The following is a 19733-nucleotide window of genomic DNA, read 5'->3' on the forward strand; positions in this document are numbered from 1 at the left end:
CCAGAACCAGGGCTCTTAACTTCTACGTAAGACAACTTTTAATAATGCAACCAATACAGGTGATCAGTAAATGTTTGCGGTCGATGACAGTAGTGACTCTCACTAGTAGAGGTAGGAAAGGTAGGAAACAAAGGACGAGGTCTGAGTTGAAGCTCAGCCAAATTGTGCATGTTTGTGCATGATTGCCTGTCAACTCATTCTGCACCGCTCTCTCCTGAGGGGGGCACACTGTCCTGTCTGGAGGGTTCTCAAAGGTGAGCCGGGCTCTAACAGTGGTGGCTGCGATGGGAACAGCTACAAGAAGACAAGTCTGCAGCTCTATGAATACAGTCAATGACGTTGTAATAACTACGGACGGGGCCAGGTGAGTACGAGACTTATTATCAGAGGGATCACTTCATAAATTATATAAATGCCTAACAACTACGCTGTACATCTGAAACTAATATATGAATGTCAACTGTAATTGAAAAATGAAGATAAAAAAACAAGAGCCCCTTCTTTAGTAGCCTCAGGCTGGAAGACTCTGGAAGACCACCAGCTGGGAATGGTGGTCTCTCTGGGCACCTCAGGGTGGAGAAAATAGCCCCAGAGCAAATCTCCCCACACACACACATTGTCCCCATCTTCTCAGAGCCTGCTTCTGGGGAGTGCAGGGTCAGGCATTCTGAATTTCCCAGGGATTGGGGTAAGGGCCAGGGGCAGCTGAGGAGGAAGAGGAAGAGGAAGAGGAAAGAAACAATGTCCTTATTCGATAGACCACTTGGTTTTTCCTTCCTCGATGTATTGTTTTTATTTTCTTTTATTCTGAAAAAATTTTTGATGTAGAGGCTATTTTAATCTCTCTTTTCCTTGTCTCACATTTGGCATTTGGAAGTAGGAAATGTAGTCTAATTACATGGATTTGCATCCAGTGGTATACGGGGCGGACCACGCTTCTATTGTCTTTTAATGGGCCGTGTCCTTGGCTTCTGTCTTTTGAAAAACAGTTATTTAATAGTTTTCCAGCAATTGGATAGCTTTTAATTAGCTTAGTATTCTACACTTCGAAAGTCATTACATTATGTTTTGAGAGTGTAATGCGCAATAAGCCTGACAGCTTTTCTTCATGGAGAACGTTTTTCAAACAGACCCCCATATATCTTTGTAAAAGACCTCTCTGTAGTCTTGAAGAATATTTGCTCTTCCATCTTTAAAATTTTTCTTCAAAGTTCTGTTAAATCAAACCTAATAAAATGTGGAATAAAACTGTTTGATTTACTCTGTTTGATTCACGCTGATCATTTATTTATCATTTGCTTTCTCTGTCTAGCATATTTTGGTAATAAGGTGCAAAGATTCGGTACATCAAATTATTTTCGAGAGTCAGAGACCCTGTACTCAGGTCCTGGTTTATCTTTAATTTGTTGTATCACTTTGGCCCAAATCACTAAACATCATGGGGAGTTGAATAAAAAATTTCAAAATCGCCTTTGACAATATCACTCTAGGTAGCCTACAGTGAGGCTTCCATTTACAACCAGGGCCATCTTCCCCCTTCTGTTCTGCTACGAGGTAACCCTGTTAACCAGGTTTCACCTGGTGAAGGAAAGGAAGGAAAGATCAAATAGACTCTAAAAGTCACTACACTGTCCTTGGAAAGAAAAGGAATCCTTTGTTCTAACACCCCAACCACACACACACACACACACACACAGTGTCTGAATGTGAACTTTTCAATAATCAATTGTAATGTACCAATGAGAAAATTCTATTCTGAGCAGTCAGCAAATATTTGGTAAAGGGATTATTTCCTTTACTTAAGGGCAAAACTCAAAAGGCCACAAGCTGAGGGGACCCCAGCTACCCTGTATCTCCCAAGCAACGCTGCAGATGAGGCTAAGCCTTTAAAAGGATCTGATGGAACAATCACAGAGAAATGCCAGCCTCAGAGGGAATAAACTTAGACTCTTCAACTTCCATGGCTAGGCTGCCACCACAGTGTATCGGTCATATTTCACTCAAGTCACTGCCACGAAAGACCGAGACGTTGGGCGAGGCAAGGACTCATCAGGCACCTGGAAACATTCTGTCATGGACTGGGAACGTTGGAACTAAATAATATAAATTAGTTTCAGCTCATGACGCACACCTACTATGAAAATACACAAGAACACAAATTAAATGTATATATGTATAATGAGCAAGAAAAATGGGAGCGTTTCCTGACCTATAGGATTAGACAATGGAAAAGGCAAAACAACCTCTAAGATCCTTTCAACACTGAGCTGCTGCAATCAAAAGACAACAAAACTCCAACAGCTTGCTAGGCATTACATCCTGGATTGGACTCAATCATATTGAACCAGCCACACGAGGAATTCCACCCAAAATCATTGACTTCCCGGCTCTCTGAGATCTCCAGCACGTCCCACCATTAACCCTAAAAGCAGTGCTTTGGCTCACCCACGAGCTGACAAAAATTAAAGGCTGGAATTTCAACCACCAGGCTGGGAATCACATTTCAATGCCCTGTTTTCAGTTCAGACTTCCATTCTAAGTAGCTTTTCCGTGCAGCATAAAGTGACTGCTGATCAAGGTAGGGTCTGAGATAAAGTGGATGTTTTCCCTGAGCCCATCACCAGCTGAAAAGCAATGGCATTTGGGGTCCATATATTGAAACTAGAGAGGAGATGGAAGTGCCCAGAAGAGGAGAAGAAGTCAAAGGAGACCTGAGAGTGGAAAACAGGTTCCCCTGGAACTTCCCCTTGGAAAATGAAGACAACAACAACAAAAAAGACCGATACCACTGAGCTTTCACTTACATCAGTCCCCTTTTCTGGATTGAAAAATTTAGTTTTCCTCTCCAAGTATTACAATCCTATTTGAAAACCCAGTTTATGCTCCATCTCTATATAAGATTTCTCCAAACACATCTACCCCACAAAAAATTGCTCCATTCTCTGAACTCAAAAGGTGTCTCATTTCACTTATCTGGCAATAATGCTCACAGTCTTGCTTCATCTCACATTCTTGTTTTGTGATATCATGGAACGGTTACACTATCATTTGGCTTTCACATACTCATACCTCAAGTTCTAAATTTGATTTTAACCTTTGATGAAGCCCATCATTATCTTAGCTTTTTACTCTAAAGCAGTAAATTACACAGGTAGGTGTTCAGTATATGCTAGTTGATTAAAAAAGACAAACGAGGAAGGAAGAAGGAATAGTGGAAAGGGGACACAGAACAAAAAGGTGCTGCAGTAGCATGAAGACCTCTTATGACAGAGAAGGAATGAAAATTTCATACAAGCTAAGAGAAAACAGCACCCAGGAGACACCTGAAAATGTCTGCTGAATGGAAGGAAGGACGTAAGGAAATGAAGAATGGACGGAAGGGAAAAAAGGAAAGATTAAAAGAAAAAGAGGGAGGGAGAAAAGGATGGGAGGAGGACAGAAGAGAATGAAGAAAGGAAGGATGGAAAGAAAAATGGAAGGAAAGATAGAAGGGTGGGAGGAAGGAGGAAGGATGGAAAAAAGGGGAAAGCCCAGGATGCAGGATAAGTCTTACCCTTGTACTTCTGGATCTTCCATTTTTATACTTGTTCCCTTTCTATTTCCAAAATATCTCTTGGTGCCTCACAGGCCACCCAGCACCTAACTCCAGGCTTGCGGATGCACCAGCAACAATGTCGATTTGCTTCACTGGTCAGCACCCACCATCTCCTGCCAATAGTGTCACCAATCCTGGGAAGTCAGCCCCAGGAAGGCTGCATTTCTTCGCCCAGGGCTTAGAGCTCTGGAGGATGTCTGGGCATAAGTCTGAGGCACCACTGGCCCTCCACCAGGAGTTGCAGTGGGAGGCCTTCTCCTCTTATTTGTGCCAAGGTATCACATGACATGCTCCCTCCTCCGGCTTCTTGGGCAGCCCATCAGGGAATCAGGGCTCTGAGGCTCCGTGGGGTGGGGCGGGGGAGAGCTTTTGAGGATACTTCTTGGCGTGCAGCCATGCCTCCCTCACTGCCAACCCCCTGAGGTACTGCCATGATCCCTCCTCATCTACCCCCTAGGACCCAGACGCAATTCAGAGTGTGCCCCAGACAACACAGGAAGGTTGCAGCCTAAATCTTGGCAAATGCACAGCTCTTTGTGGTAACCCCCATAAAAGATCCCAGACAGCTTCAGGCTTCCCAAGATGTCTCCAACTCTACTGTTGCCTTTTCCTTCTAACAGAAATACCACAACAGTACAAATGTGAACGTACATATTTTTTTAAAAAAGAAAATTGCCATGGAGAACACATCTATTGAAGATACAATGAAAGGGCTCTTTATGGGAAAAAGAGAAGGTCTATGCCTCAGGGAGGTCCATAAACCCCTGAGATTGGATGCAAACTTTTGTTCACTGTTCAGGTGAGAGAGTCCATAGCTGTCAGTAGATTCTCCAAAGGAACTGTGATCCAAACAAGATTAAAACTACCACCCAATACAAGGCAAGTTGTCGGGAGTTTGTCAATTAGGAAAAGAGTACTTGGTTAGTCTGCCAATGACAACTGAATTTCGTGAAAATGTATTTCCTAGGATTAACTTATTTCTCTAAGGTGACAATTCAATTTTAGACTAGGAGCTTTCTTCCCCTTGCACCCCTCATTTCAGAGGTAAACCAGTCTTTGTGCCCCTCTGTCTATCTGTCTGTCTGACTGTATCCACCAGCCCTGCAGCTCATATACCTGCTGGTGATGGCAGGGGAAGGCCACTTAAACTTGTGACACTTCATTAAGCACCACCATCACAGCTCTAAATTAAAGTAAACCAATTCCAAATGAACAAGGCTTGGAAATGTGCTCCCTTCTGTCCAAACTCACTCTAAAGAAACAAAACAGTGGTTTTAGAGGAGGTTATAGTTTTAATATACCACATCATGGTCTTGAAACTTAAAATATTACCGGAAGAATAAGCAGGGACATACGTGAAATATATAAGTAAGACCCATTTTAGCCCTGCTGGGACATAAAGAGTGATTCGACTGCTACAGAATAAACTGAAGCCTAGAAAAATCAGAGTCATGCACTTGAGCAAACCCCGAAACACGAAATAATAGGAAAATCTGCTTTATCACTTTATTTTCAAAAAGCTGTACGCAGGCTCTGCAGCTGTTAATCACATATGGCGTGGCTGTCGCCTTTCTGAATCCTGTTTTATCTTGAAAAGGTTGTCCTTCATTACCTTTCCTTTTGCACGTTCCCAAGGAGTTGTGAAACAAGAAAACAGGAAAAGCTCCGAGGTTCTCAGTGCCAGGATCAACATTTACAAAGAAGGCAAGCAAGAAAGTGTGTGAAAGTTTCAAACTACATCGAAGTCTGGGACGCTGCATATTAGCATCTTCATTTCCAACCTGCAGACACGGTGCCGTCTCTTAGGAAAAGGAACTTCTACTCTAAGACTCGGTGTTGATTGCACAGGAAATCTAAGCCCTAGGTGGCGAGTAGCTGAAATAGTCAGAGAGCTGTTGTTTCAGATGAAGGATTTAAATAAATTTGATTCAAAGTAATAGGTACGGTACTACACCAGTTCATAACATAATACAGCTAAAAAAGTTAATTTGGTGAATGAAGGTAAATATACGCTAATTGGGACATATGAAGATACACATATAAAGGCATAAGGAAAGCTTACATATGATTTGTCCACTTACTTTAAAAAACAGAACGATCGAGGCAAAACTCTGGGTTCAGAAAAATTTGCCTTAATGCTCTCGATTAACACAATAATGCCACTGTCCTGAACTGCAACACCAGCCATACTTCAGCAGATCAGAAAGCAACCTCTGCTTCTAGTCCTAAAACTAATGGCTTTCGGAAGTTTTAAGAAGTAGGAGCTCTCAGAAATGAAAAGCCTAGAAAGGAATAAATTCTGCTTCTCAGCCAGGAGGACCAGGCAGTCTGTCCATGCAACACGCCTTCCACCCGTGGAGCTTAAAGGGACAAGAGTCAGAACGTGGCACACACTGCATCGTGCCAGTGTCGGTCCCGTCCTGCCCCTCCTACCCCTCTCTTCCCAAATGGCAGAAAGTGGTCTGGGTCCTGCAGGTGGAAGCCAGAAGCTTATAAGCAGGCTTTCTCCCTCCTCAGCCCAGGGCTGCTCACAGTCCTGCTTGCTCTCAGCGGTCCGACCTGCCCGTGAGTAAGGAACTTACCACGATGGGAGGCGGGCAGGGATGCTCCGTCTGCACCCCAGCTCTCCAAAGGATGGAGTGCGTGAAAGGAAAACCAGATGCAGCCTGGGATGAGGATGCAGAGGCTAAGGCTCTGCTCACATCTCAGCAGAGGCAGAGTGTCCCCCTCCGAAATGGATGAATTAATAAATGATAACCCCATGGTCAAATCTGTGGAGATGGAAAGCCTGTGAGCAGATGGAAACCCTGGCTCTCTCCTCAGGGAAGGACAACGAGAACACCAGTTCCTGAACAGGGGCATGGTATATGCTTTGAATCAGGAGTCAGCTCCCCAAATCACACCACAGGGCACAAGCCTTTCTCCGAGGATGACATATCTCATGTTTCTCCCTGGGGGTGGAGGAGAGTAAAAGGCAGGAGACTGCCATCACTTCTCCCTCCTTCCACTCCCCACCCAGTAATCAATCTATAGCTGTCCTCCTCCCTGCACAATAGTTTTGGACACTAGTAGAAATGTGATTTCCACCTATGAAGTCAGTACACGACTGACAGGACCTTACGCACATCTGGTACATGCCCAAGATTATATACCAAGAGCTGTTGAACATATAGAATAATCTGCAAGCCCATCTCCAGAAACCAACTCAGAACAAGCATTAAGCAAAGTTTTGATGCTTTCAACCTTGAAATCCTCTTGTTTCTCTCCACATAGGACGCTTGATTTCACTGTGACAGCGGATGGTTATGCTTTCAGACCCTCCCTAATAATTCCACCTGATGCTAAATGAAATGACTGCCAGTGACTCAAGAGGCTGTAGCTGTCACTTTTGGCAGACTGGGGTGCAAGGCACCAAGGGTGTTTTACCTCCTCCCTCTCTGATGTTATGTAGAACAGCCCTGCAAGAAGAACCGTTAGAGATCAAATTAGATACTTTGATTTTATAAACGAGGAAATGAAATCCATCTCAAAATGCACAATCATTCATCCCACAAGCACCTATTGTGTGCAAGATCCTCACAACACACAGCAACAAAATTCTATCAGATATCTGGTCCACAGTCCATGTTTCTGAATAACATTCCCTTGGATTTTCTGAATTCTATGTATGTTTCCTACCTGGAGCTGGCCAAATAGAGATATGCCCCAAATGCAGAAGTTGGCAAACTTTTTCTATAAAGAGCAAATATAACAGACTTTGTGGGCCATACGGTCTCTGAGGCAACTACTTAGCTCTGCCACTGTAGTGTGAAAGCAGCTATAGGCAATAACAGGCACTCTGTCCCAATGAAACTTCACTTACAGAAAAAAGATTGCATGCTGGATTTAGCCCACAGGCTGTATTTTGCTGACCCCTGCCCTAATGGATCTCATTTGATAATGACATTTTTGGGCTACAGATCTCAAGTTTGCCTTAATCAGGTCTTACGTCACCTACAACCCTCCTTCAAATCACAGAAGTTAAATACATACACACACACACACACACACACACACACACACACACACACACACACACACGAAAGATCACAGAACAAGGAGCTTAGGGAGTGAACCATATAACCAGCTAGTGTAAGTCCTCCTACAACACAGGGAAGGAATGGGAACCAGAAACAGAACTGTTCCTGCCCATCCCAGCAAAGGCAGAAGTTTCTAGCTAAGTAGCCAAGTACCAAGCCTCCCTAATTGAATATTATCTCTTCTCCTCAGCTTAGGGAAGGTGATATTCCCATGATATCAGGCAGATTCTCATCATTCCATCCCCATAGAAAGTAACTCACATCCATTCCTGCTGGAGGCAAGTCTAAGCTGGGCTGCTTAGCTTGGTCGGGAAGACGGACACAGGGCAGACACGAAGGGTCAGGGAGCAGGTCTGGTCTTCCCTGAGCCCACTCCCTGGGCAGGGTGAGTGGGTGAGGAACGGGGGGCTTACCACAGATCCATGCGAAGGCATCCATGCTGCCTCAGGTCAACCAACAGAGATGCTTCATGTCAAATGTCAACTTTTAAGGGAGATGACAAGTGATCACCTAGCATCACATTTCTTTGATTGATTTGTTTTGGCTGTGAGATGTGCTATGTGACAAACATCGGGATAAACATTTTTAAAGTTTTAAAGATCCAGATGTTTGGTGTCAAAAAGACCAAAGAGTCAGGTGACTGGCAAGTTTCCTCTTCCCAACTTCTCATCCAAGAGCTCTCTACCTCTACATAACTGCACTAACCTCACTGCGGCCTCTCCGTAGTTCACTGGTTTCTATAACAATAAAGGGAGAGTTGAGTTCATTGACCATCAGTGGAGCACCACCCTGAGTTATGCCAGCTCTGATTTGGTTGCGTTTACTCAGTAAAACTTAACGATGCCATAAAGCGCCCAGCGCCAGCCAGAGAGAGCATCCGTGTCTGAACCACCACGGACCATTACACACCAAAGGAAAAGAGCTACCCGCACTTCTCATTCCCATTAGATAATGAATACAAATAATGGGAAAGGGCAGTACTTTGGTCGTTAGCACACAATTAAACACAGTTCAGCTGCCAACACTACATAAAAGCTGCAAGCGTTCGAGTCCGGTCGTTCATCTACATCTCTTCCTGTAACATGGCAGCGGGAACGATCCCTCACCTTGCTTGGTGGGCTTCCCTTGTGACCGCGTGTCCCCTGAGGAACCCTCAAGGCAAAACATGTCACAAACTTTTGTAAACTGTATCTTTTTAAGTGTCCTCAGCTGGGACAGACATCATTCAATGAATAATAAAGCCACCACATCTTAGTTTGTTCTGTGATTGACGATTTAACCGTTGATTTTCCTTATCATAAGCACACAAACTCACACATCCAGATATAAACACACAAAAAGGCAATTCCGAAGCAGGTCAGTCAGCCTTTTCTTTAGGAAGTCACCAGCACTAGAAATACAAGCTAAGGCTTAAGAGAGGTCCTCATGGTTTTGTTTTTTTTTTTTTGTTTTTTTTTTAAAAAAAAAAGGTCTGGGAGGAGATGATAAGTTTCTCATCTTTGATGGCTACAAAAGTCATTAAAACAAGTTAGGGTTCAGAATCTAAGACAGATGATACTACTTGCAGGATGGTTTAATGCCGCAGTTCTCAAAGGGTGAACCACTCCGTTTTAATCTCTAATACAGTAAATGTTGATCGATTTAACTCAAACAAAAAGTTCTTTGGGAGTCTTTAATACATTTTGAAAATGTAATGGGGCCCAGAGACCAAAAAGTCTGAGAACCTCTGGTTTAATGAAAGTAAAATGGTTTTCAAGTTTGTTTTGTCTTCTATCTCTCATTAGCTGTGCAACCTTAACCAAGTTACTTAGCCTTTCTGGTCTTCTATTTTCTATGGATCTGACTAACCACTCTCATAATTATCTGCTCAAGCATGCTTCCCTGCTGAAATATATTATCCAGAAGGTCAAGGTTATGTCTGTGGTGTTCATTCTGTTCATTCCATATCCCCAGAGCCTAGCAGAGCCCATTGAATGAAACATGATAGGGTCTCAATAAGTAATTATGAATTGATTGGCAGGGCGGTTGTGAGGATTAAATAGGATAATATGCATTAAGTGCCCCGTAAGGTACCTGGCACATGTCACAGGTGCTCAGTAAACGCCAGATCCCTTTCTTCACCACTAATGCTGTCCTTAGTTGTACCACACAGGAGAAAAAATGCATAGTTTGTCTATATAAAGTGAATATTTAAGGCATTTGTTCTCCAGGTGTGGTCCTCAAACCAGCAGCATCAGCATCACCTGCAAAATTGTCACAAATACAAATTATTGGGCTCCAACGCTAGACCCACTGAATCAGAAACACTGGAGGAGGAGACCATCATTCTGTGCTGTAACAAGCCCTCCAGAAGATTCTAATCCACGCTCAAAGGTGAGAACTATGGCTTTAAAATATGCATGGGTCTCCCTGTAAAAAAAAAAAAAAATGTATTTTATGAGAGTTGCACTTTGGCCTTTGATAGCAGAGTGTACCCAATATGCTCTCTATTGCTGGCTGCCTGGGAGCTTTTTAGGACAAAGGTAGGAGATGCAGAAAGTCAAATACAATAAACGTCAGTTGCTGGGCCTTGCAGGGTGGAGTGATTGAGTTTGTATTCTGGATGTGTATCTGGGGGCCAGTGCTACACATACTTTGCATTTGAAGTAAAGCTGGAAGCAGCAGGAACAGAGTTATACCTTAGAGAAACCCCAGCATAACCCTTGAATCATCTTTGTGGCGAGGCATAAAATTTATGGGTGGGAACGGAGGTGGGGGAGGGAGAGAAGGAAGGTAAATGGAAAGCAGATTTCTGATTTCTATCATACCTTCATAAACATACATCTAGTTTTCACAACTCCCGTGCAACCCAGCAAACCACTACCATTAGGAAAATTACTCATAAGCTTGAATCTTTGAGAGATGCCACCAGCCAATAACAGTTATAATTTGAGTAATGTTCATGTACCCACAATACAATGGGCACTTAGGATGCTACAGACGTGCACGTATCTTTGGAGGCTCACAGCTATCGTAGGGCACAGGCATTATCATTCTTCTCATTTACACGGTGGAAACTGAGCTTCAAGAGACTAAGCAGAGCTGGGATTCAAACCCAGGAACGCCTGACTCAAACTGTATGCCCTTCGCTAACAATTCTACCTACATATATACAACACAAAGAAGAGCCTTACAAATGTAATGGGCCATATTTTTGGTAGGGGCTATGACTCCAAGTTAATGCATAAACTAAAACTCCCATCATCATCCTTGAAAAAAGTCCCATATATTGTTCATCAAGTACAGTACATATTATATTATGTACACAATATTGTACAGTAATACATCGGCACAATTTCACACATTAACTTCCAGTACATAATATACAGCAATCAAATATTTTTAATAAATGAGAGAGAGTGTAAAATTGATTTTGAGTAAGTTAAATGTACATTGTAGCCACCCATAAACCTAGCTTGGATGCAGGATATACACTAAAGGACTGGGCACACCCACAGGGTAACAGAGGGAGTACTCTATGTACCAGAAGGTCCTAGGTACTCTGGAGTTATAGCAAGAAGTACATATACAGCTGCTACCCAGAAAAGCTTATACTATGCCGGGCAGAGGGCACACTCATGTGTAGTGATCTTACATGGCAAGGACTAGATCACAGTCGAGCCTTGAGGGCATGTGAAGAAAGAGGATCTGAGCCATCTTGAGAGAAGCCAACATACGTAGAAGGATGGATAAGAAACGAAGATCATATGAAGCATGGATTTGAGAAAAACACCCTGGTCTTAGAATTGGGGTGGACACACCCTAGATTTGAGTCCTCTTACTCCCTCGTTGCTAGTGCTTTGGCACTGACCCAATTACAGAATTTCAGGGCCAGCCAGCAAAAGAATTCCAACCCTGGCTTCTCAGGAGCTTTGCTGTCTACCTGGCCAGATAAAATTAACCACATGGCCCAAAGTACCCATCCCCGGCTTCACATCAGAACGATCTCAGGCACAAACCTCCCTGACTGTCCCATTTTGTCACTGGAATTATTGTCTCTAAGTTACTTGTTGAAACAACTGCACAAAATAGAACGAAGACATCAAATCAGGCATCCTGTGTCCCCAGTGTCTACTAAAAATTTACCATCTTCTCTGTTGCATTTAACTTACTCAAGGTACATTTAACTTACTCAAGATCAATCTTAATGAGAAAGATAAAGCATTTCTTTCAATCATTCTACTGTCCTTAATTTTAATTTTTGAAGATAGTTGTATTGAATACATCTTTCAATATTTTAAAAACAGAATCCTTATTTAGGTTGTTCAGAATGCACCATTTAGTGCAGGATTTTGTTGTTATATTTCTATTATGTTTCCTTTAAAAATCATTTTCTGTTTAAATGGATTAAGTCAACTACACAGGCATTTCTCTTTTGATATTAATGAAATGAATACATACAGGGCAATGGTACAAGCTAACTGGATGTAAGAACCTCTATTAGCACCGTTAAATATATAGACATAAATCAAAGTACATGCTGAGTGAGATTCCCCTCCCATTTCTTCTCCCTCAGAGTTACCCTCCATAGACCCTGTTTTTGAAATACAGAGAGATGAAAAACTACCTGAATGTAAAGGACTTTAGGAACCATTTTCCAGGTTCTTTGAGACAAAGGAAATGACTCTGATATCTCTTTCCCCAAATCATTTGTTCATCTCTCTCCTCACACTTACCACCATGGGTTTTAATCTTTCTTCTCATGTGCCTATCTGCCCCTCAAGCCTGCGACTTCAAAAGATGTGAACCTCACATTTGTCCCCAGTGCCTAAGATAGCTTTTGGGATAACGGCTGTGATCAGTTATTATTCTATAGATGGAAAAATGGAAGAGAGAGGGTGTGGAAACAGGAGAAAGAGGCTCAGATGGAAAGGAAAGAATGAAGTTTTGGAAAAACTCTCAAGAGAAAGGGGAAAGGAACAAGCCTTTGCCTGCCTACTAAGCAACCGGACACTTTTTAACACTGCACATTTACAACCTTAACTAGTTCCATTTTCCAGACGCTAACATTCATGCAGGTCAAATAACTGACTCAAAAGCCTGCAACTTGAAAACTGTACGCTGGCACAGTTCATACCAGGTGTTTCTGGATCCAGAGGTCTGCCTCGGGGGAAACTAAGGACAGCCAGGCTCCAGACAACCTGTCAGGCAGAATCCTGAGAGTAGTCAGGCTGTTCAGCCATTGGACAACCCAACCAGGCACTGGAAGCGCCCCAACTGATAGTGAAGGCCAAACCTTTTGTCCCCTCTCTGCAGCGAGGTAATCTGGACTGGAGAGTCAGAGGCACCCAAAAAACCAATACCTCATACCTGGGCACCTCTTTGGGGTCCTGTCACATCCCATCTCTGAGCCTACTGTAAGTCCAGCTCTTGGTCCCAGAAGGTGGGTTCCGCCGATGCTCCAGCGCCCTCTAGCGACCATCCACTATAATGTCAACTATCTCCTGCCCTTCCCTCTTGCCTCTCCAACCCCTTGGACTGTCCTGGCCTTAGGCGTCTGTCAGCCTGATTTTGTTCCTCCTCTTCCTCAAAGTGAAATGAACTGGCCTACAGAGGTTTGGGATCTCTTAGATAAGGAAGGTCTTTTTGTCAAACAGCTTAAACCTGAGAAGGTTTTTAGAACTAACCTGAAATACTGTATTTTCCTCCTGATGTTTCCAAGGAGCAATGTCTCTAGTTTTCTAAGTAATACCAAACACAAAGTAGGAAATGCTATGCTCTGAACCAGAGATGGAAAAGCAACATTTTAGGAAATTTGTTCTTTTGGCGTGGACCTTTCATTTAAAACAGAATAAAGGATCCCCCTGTGGGTTCCTGGAACTGTAAACACTCATAAAATCTCTTTGTTTACTTTATTGACTCAGTTGTGACATTTGAAATAGAAAGCTAAGACTGTGCATAAGCAATTCTTCACAAAGCATGCACATTAACAGGGATGGCTGCAGACAATGGCTTTGTATAAATTTAATCATATCTATTGGGTAAATATTGCACTGGCTCCTAGAGAAATAAATGTAATAAGTCCTAGGCCTGCTCTTCCAAACACTCCAATGGAGGTGGGAGCTCCACCCCTGCCCCCATACGCAACTCAATCAAGATTATCAGTACACAGGGCGCCAGAGATTGGCGCCACCACAGTAATTATCTACGGGGAACTTGAGTCTCTTTATGAGAGGAGTAATCAAGAGGGCTGTTTTATGAGTCCCCTGATCTTGAGCAAGTCACGTCTGAGGTTCAGATTCCATGTCTGTCAAATTAAACAGCCATAATCAATAGACTACCCCCAAGCTCTCTTCCAGTTCTGAGAGTCATAGATTCAAAGTGATAAAGTTGTTGCTCGCAGTTCAGAGATGAGCGCACCACAGGCCAGCTTAGATGGGTTCCCCCTCCTATGAGGATACCAGAATCAGAGGACTATAATAAAGCTTCCCAAATAAGTCATCCTATCGCTTTCCATTTTTCAAGACTTGCCTTCAGGCCTTTAATATTTACTGAGCTAAAAGCCAGGGCTTCTCAAGAGGCTTTCTCAAGAATATAGCAGCCACACTGAGGACTTCCTGGGATTTGCCAACATAAGGAAAACATACTACACATCATATATATTTAGTTAGTTCATGGACTAAACAGAAAGCTCTTACATAAATGAGGTTTCCGGTACAGAAAAGGCTGAAAGTGTATTCAGGCACTACTATGTTTTTATTATGCAGTCACAAGTTTTAGCAAATATCCACTGGTTGAATTTGATGCTAATTGAGGCCTTACTATATATATATATATATATATATATATATATATATATATATATATATATATATATATGGCATATTTCAAGTAGCATAGAAAAGACAGCACATCTTGCCTGACCCATTTATTGAACCTGATTTTGGATTTACCACCAACCTCCACATAAATACCTTACCCAAAGAATGGATTTGTAATTCCAACCCCCTTAATTTTCATAACATGCTTCCCTCAAAAGAAAACCATTGTTGAAATTTTAGGACATCCTAAAAAGAACTACAGTCCTATAATGTATTCCTCACCATCTACATTCAATCAGGAGAAAGGCAGGGTCAAATGGAACCCTATTATTCTATGCTGCAAGGTCAGTTCTAAGGCACTATAGGATGGTTTTGAACCATGTGACATTTTATTTTAAATGCATGTTAATTTTTTTCTTTTGATATCTTGCGACTCTAAGAAAGACTATCGTTGCCAAGGAAATATGACTGGGTTATCGCACGGACCCAAAGGGGCTTTTGTGGCTTTTTTAAAAAAAATATTAACAAGACAAAAATGGAAAGATCAAATATAGAGAACAAATTTAGCCCCTTTCCTCTTCAAAATGCATGAAATACAGACCCTCTGCTATATTTCTGATTAAAAACTACAAAAATTCATGAAGTGACTTTCCCAACTAGTATAGGAACTTTCTCCCAGTCAGGCAGATACCATCAAAGTACTCTTCTCATTTTCTGTTTGGGATACAGATCCCTGTGGAAGTCTGGGACATTGATTATGCACAACATGAACTGCTCACCTCCAATATGTTTACCTCCAAATGGAAAAATCCTTTCTTTATGTGGATAAAGGTGGCCATAATGGTTCAGAGCACTATATTTCAGGGAACTTGTAAAATTAAGATGGAGAAAGGCATGGTGCAAACCATATACATACATTCAGTTGGGTTTCAACAGATTCAAATGCAGATGAGAATAAAGATTCTACCATTAACCCATTTTTTCTCAATAATTATTTCATATAGTCAGTACAATCTTAAGGTTTTCAGTCATGATAGTGGACTCAATCTGAAGATGGGAAGAAACGAAGCTTCTATGAGATGCTGGAATACTACATAAAACTTTCCTGGAAACAGATTAACATCTTTGCTTCCTACTAACTGAAATGTGGTATTTTTAAACCACAAATCCACATGCAGATCAAGAAACACTTTAGTACAAGACACTTTTCAATGAAAACCTCTAAAAGCAGAGTCTCCTTAAGACAAACCAATGATTCAAGCAAAACGCCATGTTGCTACCAGACGCCTGGAGATAAACAGAAGTCTTTTAAGCACAGTTAAAAAACAACTCATAAACCTCAGAGCAACTATTTTAAAATGTTTAGAAGCTCTAGTAAAGTACTTGTCCCATGCTGGGTAGCTCACTAGACCCCATCTGTGACTGCTCCCAATAAGAATGCTGGGAGTGAGGCTGACCACTCAAAGGAGAGGCATAGGTTTGGTGGCCGACAGAGTGTTCCATTTGTTACTCATGGTAACACGAGTAGAGCTTTGGTTCCGTTATAGGCAAGCTCTTCTCACCAAACTATTCAAAACCACCCAGATTCAACATCCACTCCTGCTATGAGTTAATAGTTCCTTTTATGCAATGATCGGGGAAATCACCTGGTTTTGATGTGGTTTCAGTTTGATCCTGTGAAACCATCAGAATCTTCCCATCAGAGATAAATGAGGGGAATCTGGCCTTTATTAGGACACACTATTAACACAGGTGCCCTAGCTATATCTGCCAATCTCCCTTCTATTTTTACCCACCTCCCTACATGTGAGTACCTTTGACCTACTCTGAGCTCATACCCGATTTGCTAGAGCAACTTTGTCAGTCTTTCTAGGCAAATATTAATAAGATTAATTTAACCTAGAAGCATCAGCTCGGTAAGGGAAATGAAAACATCAGAAGTTATCTAATTGCAGCCAGAATCATTCTGAGCTCTGTCTTATTGGCTCGGTAATAAAAAGAAATGGGACCTTCCTAAACTTAAAGGGCATCAAATAAAATGTGTAAAGTTGTTGCTCGCCTCTGGCTCTCGGGGGATGTATTATGTAGTTTAACCAGTGTATACTAACAACCAAACATTGTCATGGATTCAAAACACCTAGTACAGTGTTTTTCGGAGGGAGGGGTAGTGTTGTTTGGACATAAAGCAAAAAATAAAACACAAACATCTTTGAGAAGGGGTATTGTTAAGAGGGCAGTAGAAAGTAGGAATGGGAAGAAAACAATATTTCATTTGAAGTTAAGGTAGTTTTTCCATAAGAGCCGGGTTTAGTCTTAGTTTCAGAACACTTTTAAGTACCTTGGACAGCTAAACAAAAAAAATGCTGTTTAGGAAACGGAAAACCAAGTGAGCCAAGAACCACCACAGCACTGCTTTAAAAATTCCTGGCAAAGTAGCAAGAGGATGTTTTGTATACTTCTGAAAACAGGTGTAAAGGAGCAGAGGCATCTCCTCCAGAAAGGCACTGAAATCCTATGGTATCACTGGGTCACTGCGGGGAAGAGATACAGATATTTCTCTTGCAAAGTTTCCCAGGGCGCTCTCCCCGCTCAGCTCATCTTTCCTCCCGCCACCTCCGGAATCCCATGGCACGCACTTCCTAAGCTGGTGCCCAGGAATCATCTCTGCAGCCAGTGATTTTTCCTGGAACCTGGCAAGTTCTGGGACTGGAAGCCAGTATTGCAAGGCCGCCGGGAGGCGCGGTCTAATCTGGAGGACAGGATGGGAACCACAGCCTTGAAGTCCACCCGCTTCATTCCAGAAAAAAGAGGAGTGCATCTTCCTAAGAGTATTTCTCAGGGTTCAGCCTGTTACCCACCGGATGGTAATCAATACTCACTTGGCGTCGACCACCTCCCTCCTGTCTCCCTCGATTGCGCCCTAACAATCCTCGGGCGTCAGAGATCCCACACGGGGTCGCGATCTCCTTAATCAGCGGTGGCTAGCTCTTCAGTAGTTCCTCCGGTCCTATCTCCTGTCCTCTTATCCCCCAGGCTACTTTACTTAACAGAGAAAGGAGCGCCAAGGGACTTGGCTGAATCAAGGGATTTGCCAGGCTATTGATTAGTTTTAAGCCCGAGAGCCCAGGACGCAATTAAATAGTCCTGGGACCTATTGTAAGGGGGTGGGAAGGAGGCGGGGGCTGAAACCCACTGCAGCTAGGTCAAGCCGTTGGACACCGCGGCAATTTCCCAGAGCTTTCTCCCCGTCGGAAGGGAAGCTGCAACTTGTCAGGACTCTGCTCCCCTCCTCCTCCCCGATTTCTAAAACCGCCCTCCCCCCTTTAGGACTTGCAAGAGTGGTCACTCAACGCGTGCCCCGCGGTCCCCCTCCGCGGGCTGCCTCCCCACGCCACGCGCGCCACCCTACCTGAGCGAGTAGGGCGAATGTAAGAAGGCGAGGTGTAGGGGATGCGAGTTCCCTTGTATTAAGGACTATACTTGTAGCTGAGTCTTACAACAACAGTAATGATAAACAGGCAAATCTGAGCGAAAAACAGTGCATCTCAAAAGTTGGTCTTGCTTGCGCAGCAGCCACAACAGACTTTGCAATCTTAGTGCCCCAAGAACACAGGAATGCAGAGTTGGCGTTTACTTACCTGGGTGTGCCAGCCTCGAGGAGTAGAAAGAGAATTCAGCCCGGGACGAGGTCTGTCCCGCCCCCAAAATGCAAAATCCGGCTTTGAAGTGGAGACGGTTGGTGGTGTAGTTGTGTAGTGGAGTATACGGGGGTATCCGACTTCCCTCCCCCCCTCGTCCTCTGAGGCCAGTTTAACAGCAGCAGATGGAAAAGATGCTGGGAGGAGAGTTTGGTCTCTCCGGAAACCCTGACTCCATTCTTGGTGATGGGGGCTGGGGAAAGGTGAAAATATTGGGGGTAGCAGCGCGGCTCTCAGTTAACTCAGAGTAAAGTGGAAAGCACCGGGAAAAGAGAGAGAGCGAAGAGGAGCCAGGGAGGAAGGAACAGAAGGGGAGGCGAGCGGGTGACGGGGAGATGGCAGCTTCTCAGAAAGATTTCCACCTTCTGACGAAACCCATGCGCCCAGCAACCCGCGAGACACGAGTTCGGAAACCTCCGCACGAGCGCCCCCTGGGGGGTTCCGGCGGACGCGAGCATTGCCCCGGGAACGCGATTCCCCGGCCCCTCCCTAGACTAGGGGGGTGGTGCGCTCGGGGGTCCTGCCGCGTCAGCAGTCCAGGCTTCCTGCTCAACTCTGTCGCTCACACGAGATTCCTGGAGACATTTAATTCAGTTCCCCAAGTGCGTGGCCCTCATCTCCACTTCAGGGTAAAGCGGTCATATCTGCGAGGGGGTGGGACTGATACTTCTTATTGCACACATTCAGTTTTGCACACTGATACTTCTTTTTGCACAGCATCTTGGATGGATGCTCAACTCCCACTAAAAATGGTGTAGATATTGCTCATGTCTGTAGCCTCAGTGTCCACAATAGTGCCTGGCATATGGTAGGAGCCCAATAATTATTTTTTAATGGGTAAATGCATGAATAAATGAATGGATAGCCAGGCTTTTTGATCATCCCATAATGTCTTCCTGAATCCGCCCACCACACAAAATAAGAGAGAAATGCTTTGGAAGTGTCTGTGTTTAACAATAGATATAAACATGCTGCCGAATGTAAGGGGTAACCACTGTCTCGTACTATGAAGCACTTTAGAAAGAAAGGGTGGCTCTCCTGTTCCTTATTCAAAGTCAAATTCAGACAAATGAGCAATGGAGGAATATAGTGAGTCTGTTTCTGCAACAGAAGATAAACTAGACAGTTATGTTCTCTCAGCACCTAGGTATGGTCAGAGTCACAAACTGGACTTCAAATCCATAGGTTCCGAAAAGACTCTCTCTGACATTGAGATGATGTGGAAGATGTTACAATCTAATGTGGGTAGGGATATAGGGAGAGAGGAGTGTCTTCTACTCCACCCTCTTAGGGCACTATCTAACAAGACTCTTCATGTAAAAAAGTTATCAGCCAAGAGCCTTTCACCAACCACAGAGCTCTCAATTTCAAAGCCAGAGAAGGAGAAATCGTAGGGTGAGGAGCTGGTGCCCCATTGATGGTTCTACAGTGGCAATTAGGAAGACCTTAGAAAGAAGAAAAGCCTTCAGAAAGAAAAAAAAATGACATTTCCCTTCCCCCAGGTCACCTCTCAAGACCTTCTGAAGTAGGATAACAATAAACACGGACCCTAGAAAGGATC

At 43.4% G+C, this 19733-nt stretch overlaps 1 protein-coding gene across 6 annotated transcripts in view; it reads right to left on the bottom strand.

Annotated features, from left to right (window-relative positions):
- CPNE4 (copine 4) overlaps nt 1-19733 on the bottom strand; it is a 401661-nt gene that overhangs the window by 380349 nt on the left and 1579 nt on the right. The window contains exon 1 of one of the 6 annotated variants that reach the window (XM_033133295.1): nt 18113-18841. The exons of 2 other annotated variants lie outside the window; for them this stretch is intronic. Coding sequence is in view for 1 of the 4 variants with exons in the window: in XM_033133294.1 (XP_032989185.1) it covers nt 3554-3576 (23 nt within the window). In the remaining 3 variants the exon portion in view is untranslated. Of the gene's footprint in view, nt 1-3553; nt 3826-6177; nt 6261-17353; nt 17376-18112; nt 18842-19733 lie in introns of those variants that run through there. 3 more of the 6 variants (XM_033133296.1, XM_033133297.1, XM_033133294.1) reach the window with 3 other exon arrangements.

This window comes from Rhinolophus ferrumequinum, chromosome 17, assembly GCF_004115265.2.
Source record: "Rhinolophus ferrumequinum isolate MPI-CBG mRhiFer1 chromosome 17, mRhiFer1_v1.p, whole genome shotgun sequence".
Classification (NCBI taxonomy): domain Eukaryota; kingdom Metazoa; phylum Chordata; class Mammalia; order Chiroptera; family Rhinolophidae; genus Rhinolophus; species Rhinolophus ferrumequinum.